Raw genomic sequence first — 12,314 nt, forward strand, 5'->3', positions numbered from 1 at the left:
TATATATATGGAAATGGTGTTGGTTTGCATTATATACTAAATACAGCCAGAGCAATATACATTTGGAAAATTAGCCCATTTTTCCTCTGTACGCCAACACAATGGATTTTAAATAAAGCAAAATAATTGAAATGCAGACTTTTATCTTTAATTTGAAAGGTTTATCAAAAATATTGTATCAATCAATTCGGAATTACAGCCATTTTCTTTATATAATACCTCAGAGTTCACAGCTCAAAAATAATTGGACAATTGAATGATAAGCAGTTTAATGGACTGTTTCTCATTATTGCATGACAAGTTAAAAACACATTAGGAGTTTATTCTGAATTGGATTTGGAATGTGTACTCCTCTTCACAACATCTGGCCAGGTCAAGAATTTGCTTGAGAAGGTAGGCTGTAAATTGAAACAATTTATTTTGAATGGCTATAATTCCTAACAATGACAAACATTGTGCTGCTGTTCAAATACTTATGGAACCAACTGTAAATTATTACCACTTAAATGCACACAAAGTGTTTCTTCACTAATTCTTATTTAACCTGGTATTATTTTAGATTTTGAACAGGCAATAGGATATGTATTTGTTGGACCCTGGATAAGCACATCTGCTTAAAGTTTAACATTTAAATGTAACCCATATGCTTTCACTTTCTACATTTGTATAAAATAAAATGTCTCATTAGGTCACATTTCAAACCCTATAATGCACAAAACACAAACTAAAATTTTTCATCTTACAAAAATACTATATAAATTATCGCTATAATATAAATAGAATATTATCTGTCAATCATTATGGAAATTCCCATAAACAGAGCTCTTCAAAGTAAGTTTTGATTCGGTGTGAAATTAGGGTCATCTCTCTATTCTGTTTGTAATCTGAAAAATGTTCATGGGCAGACAGATCCTCATATTTTTGTACTGTTTTTTCCCTGCTTGTACAGCTGAGTGATGCAAGTTTTCCTTTCCCTTCAAAGCAGAGAAACCATAGAGAGGGCGTAAGGGTAATGCTGAACACCTGCTTACATGTTATTGGAAATGTCGAAGATTATTTCCATGGAATTGAGGTCAGTTTTTCAACATTTAGATGGTTCAGAAGATATATATCTTACCAGTCTTGCAATGTGGCCTATACTCCACACGCATACATGAGAGATTATAGAAACAGAAAGTAGAATATATCTGCACTGAAGGCTGTAAACCAGGGATGAAAGAAGACATTGGCTTAAATAGTTATTACATTTATTTCTAGTGTGTTGGTAATATTTTCTCCAGTTCGTCTTGCCAGTCGAAATGACAATCCTCCTCAAAATCTCTGTGAATAGCCAGAAAAAAGAAGTTGTTAATGGAGAACGGAATGAGTGGAGAAAATAGAGAAATGAAACAAGGAAGCCATAGTCTTTTTTATATATATTTTTTAACACTCACGTGTCTTCATCATCCGAGCGGGGTTCCAGTCTGTAATGGTCAGTATAAACTTCCTCTAAACCGTCTGGAACGTCATTATTCTGCCCTATATCAAAAAAATAAACCACACATACGCACACACACACACACACAGTGGAGATTGTTCTTGGTTTCTGTGCATTAGTCTTGGTCAGACCACAGCCACTTCCCAGCCTGTATAGGCTCATCCATTATATTATGAAATGGCTGAAATAGAGATAAACAACTTCAGCTCCAACTTCTTCCTACTTTACTTTCCTATTTCTACTGAAAATGTCTCTGCTAGTGATTTTCTGAATCTACAACCTTCTTCTCCCTAAAAGTATTTACATGGTTGTGAATTGCAACAACCCTCTAAAGACTGTTTGAGAGTTGATAGGAAGGTTGTAGGAAGTTGATAGGGGCTGCCCAAAACTCAAACTTCTCCCCCCTTTTTACAATTTCACAATAACACTTCATGTCTTCGAGTTGTCAGTGTGGTTTCACCCTTTCCCACCACTGGTCACTGCTTTACAACAGGATTGGCAAATCGATCTCTAGATCACATTTCCCGTGCACTTACTGTGGATGATGTAGGTGCTGAAGGCTGTGCTCAGAGGAGCTTTCTCCAGAAGGCTCAAAAGTCTTTCAGGTGGATCCTTATCCCACTGCTTTCTCTCCTGTTTCTGCAATCCCACTAGATATCAAACACAAAACATGGTAGAAGAAAAAGACTATAGAATTCTCTTAATAATGTACATCCACATGCACATATAATAACTTGCACATTAAGTTCTCCACATAAGCTATTTAAGTCTTTTGATTTACACAGTGACTGCAGTGATCACCACAAATGACTGGATAAGACTGTAGAAAGAACATTACTTATAATCTTACACTCCAGTGCCCATGTTAGTTCTCACTCTCCAGTGTTCTGTATTGTTAAAAGACTATAATCACACTCTTGATGTCACCCAAATGAGGATGGGTTCCCCTTTTGAGTCTGGTTCCTCTCAAGGTTTCTTCCTCATAACATCTAAGGGAGTTTTTCCTTGCCACAGTCGCCATGGCTGCTCCTCAGAGATAAATACACATTGTTCACCAAAATTCTGTAAAGCTGCTTTGAGACAATGTCTGTTGTGAAAAGCGCTACAGAAATAAACTTGACTTGACACAGTGTGCATGTTTTGTAAATTTTGCAGCCTTGTCACAATTAGACAACGAGCAATGATTTTAATAACACAATGGTGTGGTTTTAAGTCTTACAAAAAGGACAGAAAAATAAAAGTAAACATGTTTCAGCAAAATGGGACAGAGACAAATTAGTAGTGTCAATTGAAGACATGCATAATATATGTGGCTTGCTGCACCTTTTGTGGAGTCAGACCCCTGTGTTGTTGCCGTGTCACCAGACGAAATGATGTCAGCATTCCTGAGGACCTGCAGCACTGTGTTAGAGGGTTCTTTATTCCACCTCTTTCGGGGAGCTATGTTACCCATCCGATTCTCAGATGAAGTTCTGAAATTAGTGTCTGAGCAAAAAAAAAAAAATCTCTCACTTTGCCAGTGGCTCACTCCAGGACAGAGCTGTGACTTCACCCATAAACATTAAATACAATGCAATATTGCACCACAGTGAAATGATTCAAGTTAAACAAGTCACAGTAACGTAGGAGTCCTGCATGCACTTTAAGTACCTTCAGCTGTAGATGTGTTTAACAAACTCTTCTGGGCCAGAAACATGGCCACTTTCTCTCCTTCTTCTTTTCTCCACTGGTTTGCCCGTTTTTCCACCAGTTCCTTGGGTTCTTTCTTGGGCAGTTCCTTACAGAAAACAGAAATGGTACATAATAGTATGTGTACAGTATATAACTGCATATGATCAAAGATGTGTAATATCGCAATTAATCCGTGAAAATAAGCAGGTAGCAGTTTGCAGTGAAAAATACAATTAAAGTGTGAGTAACAAAAAAAAGGTGAGGTTTTGAGTTTCTCCTTTTGATGGTTCAGGGGAACTGTACATGTACTGTAGAGCAAACTCAACAAAAATTGTGAATTACTTGTCATAAATGTTTCATTTATGATTTTAAATGAATAATACAATAATAATAGAATTAAAAAAAAAATTTGTATGTAATTTATTAGTACAAACTCTGTTTGAAATTGAACTTTCGAGCCACTCGTGGCTTCTTGTGGACTATAAGATATTTCTCGAGTTCCCGGTCCCTAATAAAAAGTAGGGAACTATCGAGGTCGCAGGGGTCAAGGTCGCGAGTATAGAGGTTCCACTGTATATCCAAATATCATCAGTGGATAGCAGGTGTATTAATTGTGTTGGTGTCTTTAGTGTAGCCAATATTACATCTTAAGATTTTCCCTTACCATAAGTACCAGACATTGAAATGCTTTTTAACTATTGGCTGCGATACATACAAAAGTGAAACTTAGCTTTATACTAAGCCAACGTGCAGTTACCTCTTCAGGTATGTATTTTTGGAGCAGTCTGGACACACGGTGGGAGCTGAGGATGGTGTGTATGGAAGGCCTGTCTCTCGGGTTGGTTTTAAACATCTGTTTAATCAAGTAGTGAAGCTCATAGGGAAGGTGACTGGGTAAAGGAGTGTATGTCCCACGGCACACTTTCAAAATTAGACTTTTCCAGCTACGAGCTTCGAACTGAAACCAGAGATAGAGAGTAAACAGGAGTTGATAGATCATATTAGTCATAATCATTCATCGCCTTTTAAAAGCGAAAGGGCAAATGTACACACCGGATGGCGCAAAGTGCACAGTTCATAGAGCACACACCCTAAAGACCAGATATCACTGTAAAACACATAACACACAGTAAAAAGGTATGAAGTCATTTTTCTAGCCTGTTAATAATTCTATATTTTTTGAGTGTGGGAAAAAAAATGTGTAAGTTCTATACCTTTTATTATTGTATGGTTGGTTGTCCCAAATCTCTGGAGACACATAGTATGGAGTTCCAACATAGGTCTGGGCATAACCTTTTGCACTGGTGAATATTGCAAAATGACATAGTGTCATTATTATTATTTAACATGTCATTTTCTCACCCAGTTTTACTTACTAGACAACATACAAAAGAGGCTTTTAGACACTACCTGTTAAGAGCACATGCTGACCCAAAATCTCCCAGTTTGACTGTGCCATGGTCTGTCAGGAATATGTTCTAGGAAAATAAACAAAAATAATTTTATTGAAGATCAGAGTTTCGTCTGCACTATAATATGTGTAGGGTTTAATTTTACTCAACTTACTGGTTTTAATTTGAATCAAGTCAAGGCAAGTCAAGGCAAGTCAAGAGTCAAGTCAAGTCAAGAAGCTTTTATTGTCATTTCAACCATATATAGCTGACGCATTACACTGTGAAATGAAACAACGTTCCTCCAGAACCCTGGTGCTACATACAACAACAATCACAGAAAAACAGGGCCAAGGACCAGTGTCCTCACCACATAAAGTGCAACCTGGTGCAAACAGTGCAAAGACAACACAAGACAGTGTAAGACAAATACAAAGAACACAAAATAGCGCCACCAGTAAACCTGTTGTATATTGCACACTGCAGTAGACATGTGAACATTGTAAGTAACAAAAATGTAAACAAATAAAATGTTGAGCAAAAAGGCCATGTAAACAAAGTTTGTGGTGTAATGTGAGTGGTGCTGAAGACATGGACGTGTGAAGTGAGTACGATTGTGAAGAAAATCTAAGTTGTAAATTACAATAATATTGTCAATTTAAATGTTTTTGATAAAAACAATTTTTGCAACTGGTTTCATTTATCAAGATATTATATTATACAAAGATTATATTATTATTAAGATGCATTCATTTGACTGACATTTTTGCCCACTTGTGTAAGTGAGTAAAATGAGAAAAACCTTTATTCATAAAGGATATTCATATCAAATGTATATTTCTTACACCGTTAAGAAAACCTCTATGAGTGCACAGCTGGTTTTTATTTTTACCTTTGATTTTAAATCTCTGTGAAGCACCCGCTTATCATGAATGTGCATTGTGCCCAGACTCATCTGCGTAAACCACCTGAGTATCTACAGAGACAAATCGTGATTATAAGGACATGAAAATATAGAAAAAAAAAAAAAAAATTAGCATTATTTGGAATTCTTTTTAATATAATTTATATATAATTTTACCACATCCTCTGGGAACAGAGAGCCTTTTTGGTGCTGCATTCTTTGAAGAAGATCACTTCCACTACAGAACTCCATAACAATGTACAGATGGCTATCATCTGGAAAGAGCGAGAAAGACCAGAATGTAAAAAGTGAAAGTGATATAATACAATTGTTGCGTATCGGTCTGGATCTCCAGATGTTTATCGGAATGGCCTCGACAGGATTTGAAATTCACTTTAAAGACCTGTTTGTAATTCTATGCTGCCCCCTACAGCATTGTATTAACAATACAACAATATACCTTGCTAATTTGTGAAAAGGACTAAAAATGACAATCTATAATTATTTTGCATGAAAACAAATAAGCACAAGCTTGAAAATAAATACACTAGTCAGATCCATGCCCAACAGCTCTTATAAGTATTGTTGAAGTATGATGATGATTATTATTGGGTCAAGAACATTTAAACATCAACCTGATGTGATTATGTTTCTTGAAGCTGTTTCCATTCTTTCCCTCTTTTATAAAGGGCTTTTTGCTTAGTAGTTTGCCTTGTGTGTGCAAACATAGAGCTGTCTGTATACTTATAATGAGAATTGGATTGGTTTTTTAATTAACTGGTTGTTCAATTAATGGTATTTGTGGGTCTTAATCGGTATTATGTTTAATAGATATACTGAAGGACCAATAAAACACCATTGGCAACTTGTGGCTTACATTTTGTTATTCACAGGACACCAGTTTTCAATAGGTTACTTTGTTTTGATGATAATGTTTTAATGAAGTACACACACACACACACACTACATTATGGAAACTATTGTGGTTTGTAATTGTTTTTTTTAATAGAAACCATAACCTTTTTTTTGTTTGTTTGTTTCTATTTATTTATTTTTTATTTTTTGTCAGCAGGAAAGATATTAAAATTGGTTTCTGCAGTAACTTGATCCCCAAAGACAGAGCCACAGGGACACATTCACAATTGTCAATATTGTACAACATTACAAACGGTTGTTTTTTCAATTGAATAACATACTAAAACATTTCAGATATGCTTATGCACAAGATCCAAACCTTCAAATGACTCTCTGAAGGCCACAATGTTGGGATGCTTCATTCTGGACAGGAGCACAGCCTCCATGCGGGCGCTCGCCATACCGCCCTCTGCCTGTGTGATGGACACAAAGGCAAAACTTCAGTGACCTTTTTATTTTTATATTTTATATTTTATATATATATATATATATATATATATATATATATATATATATATATATATAATAAAATGTCAGTGAATGTTACCTTTGGTAGTCGTATTTCTTTCATAACCCATTTAATTTGATCCGTTTTGGGTTGAACCAAGAGAGCACGCCCAAAAGATCCTTCCCCGATGACTTTAAGAACCGTGTACTGATCCATAATAGTAAAAAACAACTTCCAAAAAATCAGCTGCTTAAAGTTAATCGATCCATTACACTGTATTAGATTTATTTCCCTAAAGTAGTTACTGTGCGTCAGTCAGATAAATGCTTGCGTTATTTCTTCATTATCTGTCCAGGAATAAATAATGAAAAAGTGATACAATATCAATGAAATGTCTGGGAGATTAATATATGAAACACAATTTACAAAAGAAAGGGAAAAAACACCACAATAAAGATCCTGTTGTACCTGTAACCCATAACAATACTAAGGAGCGTATTTTTGTCTATTTCCGGGTTTCTGGGTGACGTATGCTGTGATGGGCGTGGCCTCTGCTATTTTTCAACTGAGCTCCAAAATGAATCAAGCACACACGTTTTCTCTCTTACAGCTAATGTAGTGACTGTAAAGCCGGCTAGTCCACCCGATTTATATTTCATTAATAAACAATCAACAAATGCGGAGAATTTAGTTTACGTTTTTTATTCATTAGTGCGCATGTGCGAAAATTATGACGTAATGCGTTGTTGTTGCTTTGAGCTACACACCCACTGGTCAATTTGATTAAATAACCTTCTCTTTCATGCATGCATTAAGATTCAGTGTGCAGGTTCAGAGCTTTACATTAAACATCAAGTGGAACATTGATGGGGAAGTGGTAGCTTAGTGGTTAAGGCTGTGGGTTACTCCTTGGAAGGTCAGAGGTTCAAACCCCAGTATTGCCCAGCTTCCTCTCTTCTCTTGGGTTAAGACCTTAACTGTTTTTGCTCCTGGTGCAGTGTATCATGTCTGACCCCAGCTTCCTAAAATTGAAGGTGATAGTTAAATTCAGTTCTGTTTGTATTGCGCTTTTAACAATGGACATTGCCTAAAAGCAGCTTTATAGATTTAAAGTGGTTCTAAAATAATACATTCACTTATTCCTTATAATTGCCTAATGATCGAGGCATTGGTGACTGTGGCAAGAAAATAAATCCCTGAGCTGGTAGGAGGAAGAAACCTTGAGGGGAACCCACCTTAAAAAGGAAGCCATCCTCATCACTGAACATCTATTTATTACAGTTAATCATAGTTAAGGTGTTCAGTGGCAGGTGATTAAAAGCAACCTGTGGTCCTGAGCCTTTTTTTTCATAGACTGTTGATATTAATTACAGTCCAAATCCATCCTCAAAGTTCTCAAAGTGTGTTGCTCAGTAATTTCATTGATCTTCAGGCTCTTGATGGGGAACCTTTAGTGGGTAAGGTATTGGGCTTTGGATCCAAATGTAGTGCGTTTAAATCCCAGTCACACCAAGCTGTGATGCCTGGGCCCCTGAGCAAGGCCCTTAACCCCATGCCTGCTCAGTTGTATGAGTGAGATAATGGCATTAATGTAAACGTAAATATGCAAAGAAAGAAGTTCACTGTGCTGTAATGTATATGTGACAAGTAAAAAGCCTCTTTCTTCTTTTCTTTATCAACATGCAGACAAAATGTGATATCTGGAACTTGAATCATACTATAATTATTGGTGCTCAGATGGGCTGGTTTAAGTAATCAGAATCTGCTGACCTCGTGGGATTATCGTGTGAATCGTGGGACTGTTAAAGAACTATTGTTTCATTTATCAATCTTTCACCATACTCTGTTTATTCACATACCAAAGAGAACAGGACTGTGACATGGAACCATTAAAAAATGATATTTACCACATGGTTTTTGAGTCTCATCTTGTTTGGATGCCTGTTCATGGCTGTCAGGAGTGGAACAAAATGTGGTCGTAACTGTTTCACCTCAGGGTACAACAAGTGTGTTTTGAGATGCTTTTTTGTTTACCATGTTTGTAAATGTAAACTAAATGTACCCATTTGGGCTTTGTGCGTGTGTACACTCACAAATCTATAGAAAACATTAAGGGTCCTCAGACTGTCCTTGTTCCAGATAGAACCTTCGTAGGAAGCTTTAAACACGCAATTGTCCACAAATTTTTGAAAAACATATTTCTCTAAATTTGTTCTAAATCTTGGAAGCGTCACCAGATGGCGCAAAAGGCACTGAAATTAAACTTGCGCGTCAGTGGCGTTGGGATGCATTGTCCATAAAGAAATCATAAATTTACTCTTAAGAAGAAATATAGGAGATACGAATATAAATATGAATTCTGTTGTGAAATTTACATGCCTTTACTAGTATTTATTGTTCTTAATGAAGTTAGTGTGAAATTTATTGGATGGGCAGATTTATACAACTTATACAACTATGCTGTTCAGCCTAAATCATTACACATAACACACACACACACACATATATATATAACCCTATATATATGAATATATAAATATGTGTGTGTGTGTGTGTGTGTGTGTGTGTGTATATAGATAGATAGATAGATAGATAGATAGATAGATAGATAGATAGATAGATAGATAGATAGATAGATAGATAGATAGATAGATAGTCATGGGGTCTCCACCCTGTGCTTTTCCATATGACTTTAATAAAATAATGTGACCTGTACTCAGACAGAGGCAACCTCCTCCAGAGTAAACACCCTGCTTCCTCTAAAAAATGGTTGTGTACACCCAGCTGTGTTTGTACAGGGATACATTTTATTTATCTGGCTCAAGTATCCTTTCAGACCACATTTAGCTGCATAATCCGTATCTGATAATGTGAATCTCAGATATATTCTGTTTTTTTTTCTATTAACAAAAATGCTGATCTATTGTTAGTGTCCTTTTTTTCTCCTTCCTTGTGTATAATGTGTTTTTGGCACCTGTTTGACTGAAAAGTAATTATAGCCATGACAACAACAAGAGGACCATTTGAAATGTCTAAAATTATATCTTGTACTTGTGTATTACTGGATTTGTGTGTTTGTATTTGCTTCACACCATAGCACAAACATATTTGAACCACAGACTGAAAAGACTATGCTTATTCTTCAAGCATCACTTTTTGAGGCTTGATAACAGCACCTGCAGCTGAATAGAGATAAATCGATGCTACACCTAGAGTAATGTCACTGTCGGATTATCAGAAAATGTATGCTGTTCATTTCAGTCTTGGTGTTATGTCAGGAAAAATTGTGTTGTGAAAATATTTTCCATCCTATTGCCTGTTTGCCTTTCCAAAATATAGTAGTGTGAACCTGATTGCATGTGTATATTGCAAAAGCGTATGGAAAACCACTGTATGTTATGTTTATCTTTAAAAATTGCAATGCCATAGAAGCGGCTCTGTCACCATCACGTATATTCTGTACCTCTTTCAACTCCTAGTATACTTCTATCCTGCATAACCACATGTTCTGCCTCTCTGGTGATCTCTATATGCATGCTTTCTGCCTGATAACATGCTAGTTGCTGGGATGCCATGATATATGGTTGTTTGTACCATCTGGATTTGCCTGATTAAACCGAATTTCTCTGCATTCATGTGTTCTATTCCTGCTTCTTCATCTCAAAGCTTTCTGCATTTTACATAATCTACAGCACTACATTGCTAGTAATTACCTGACATGAATAAAACCGACTTACCTTGCTGGATAACCTTACCTAGAAAAAGTAGCCACTTGAACTTTTTAAGACCTGTGCTGTGATTATAATTAAGCTATATCACACAAGCAAGAGAATATTGACTGTGTGTGACCCTGTGCTTAGAGCCACACCAATTAATATTCAGTATAACAGCATGATTACAAGTGCCATCAGTGCAACAGTTTCCAAAACAAAAAATAAATAAAACTAATTAGCATTTTATACACAATACGAAAAAAAATAAATAAATGCTTACCGGACTTAGAGCCCAAAAGAATCACACTGACAGCTAGAAAAGGTGCCTAGCTAGCTTGCTAAATTCCTCCTAAAGATGCATCCTGCATAAGAAGATATAATTAGAATCAAAATCTGAATCAGAAATAGCCTTATTACCAAGTATGCTTACACACAAGGAATTTGACTTGGTGTCAGGAGCTTTTAGTGCAGGAGAAAGTACAGACATAGTGTAACAGAATAGTGAACCAGACAGTTAAATAATAATGCAATATATACAGAGTAAAAAAGTTGTTAAATAAATGTACAGATGTTATTCACAAGTGTACAGTTTACAAATGGACCATTTGGATTCTATGTACAACGTGTAGATATGAATATTTTAATTGTTCATGCTGAGTATAGCCTGCGGGAAAAATGTTTTTGTGCCTGGCTGTTCTGGTGGACGGAGCTCTGTAGCGCCGACCAGAAGGCAACAGTTTGAAGAGCGAGTGGGCTGGGTGTGTGGGGTCCAAAGTGATTTTCTTAGCCCTTTTCTCCACTGTAGATGAGTCAAGATCTTGGAGATTGGGCAGTGGAGCACCAATAATCATGAAAATTTAATCATGAAAATATATAATTTTTTTTTGTATTCACTGAAGGCACTTTATGTGGTAAACAGAGAAACCACCCTGTGTAGTTATATGAAATATAAGCATTCTTGAAATTCTACTTTCACTTCAAAATAGTGGGCCGGGACTACGTTTATCGCAGGAATCCTGGGACTCTTTTACACTATATTTTGTTAAATATTCGGCATCCATTTTCTATACTTCTATCTATATTTCTATTTAGAAATGTTTCTCTTCGTTTTATGACTGTACAATATAGCATAATGATTTGTAATCCCACTCTTCTGTGTGCCATTCACAAGCAGATGGGATCACTTTTAAATCTTGTTCTTCTCAATCCTTCTAATTCATGTCATCTCAGGGAGTTTTTTCTCCTCCACTGTCTCCTCAGGCTTGTTCATTAGCAAGCTAGATTTCTGTCTGTGATAAAAATTGAACTGAATTGAAATTGTACGTGAACAGAATGATTTTTATGGTATTGCTTTGTTGTTAGAAAAGGTTTATTTTTCCAAATGTGTCATATTTCATTTAATGATTGCTTGTGCACATAAGAGACTATATCTTATCTAAGCACTAGAAAAAAAAAAAAAAAAAAAAAAAAATATATATATATATATATATATATATATATATATATATATATATATATATACACACACACACACACACACACACACACACACACACACACACACAGCAAGCACTAATAACATAATAATATATATTATGATGTCATACATGTTGTTGAAAAGGTTATAATCATGGTTTAAATCACTACAGAACCAGTTTAAGACAAATATTTATATATATTTATATTTGTTTTATAACTATGACAAGAATTTGGACAAAACTCATGCCCAAGAAACTAACAGTGATAACTTAGTGGTGCTGGTTTTAAAACTCTCAAATGATCTAATCAGTAGCCC

The 12,314-nt window shown here is 35.7% G+C and overlaps 1 protein-coding gene across 1 annotated transcript; it reads right to left on the reverse strand.

The window, feature by feature from the left end:
* Positions 1-1,230: 1,230 nt before the first annotated feature.
* On the reverse strand, positions 1,231-7,322 carry nek3 (NIMA related kinase 3). Its single transcript, XM_046863706.1, has 14 exons — positions 7,275-7,322; positions 6,906-7,153; positions 6,678-6,771; positions 5,621-5,718; positions 5,432-5,515; positions 4,559-4,626; positions 4,363-4,449; positions 4,202-4,256; positions 3,906-4,106; positions 3,128-3,254; positions 2,801-2,962; positions 2,014-2,127; positions 1,434-1,518; positions 1,231-1,320 (listed from the first exon to the last, which is right to left on the reverse strand). Exons 2-14 carry the CDS (start codon positions 7,020-7,022, stop codon positions 1,254-1,256), a joined length of 1,359 nt encoding a protein of 452 aa, XP_046719662.1. The 5' UTR covers positions 7,023-7,153; positions 7,275-7,322; the 3' UTR covers positions 1,231-1,253.
* Between the last annotated feature and the right edge of the window lie 4,992 nt (positions 7,323-12,314).

The sequence above is a fragment of the Silurus meridionalis genome, chromosome 12, assembly GCF_014805685.1.
Source record: "Silurus meridionalis isolate SWU-2019-XX chromosome 12, ASM1480568v1, whole genome shotgun sequence".
NCBI classification, from domain to species: Eukaryota; Metazoa; Chordata; class Actinopteri; order Siluriformes; family Siluridae; genus Silurus; species Silurus meridionalis.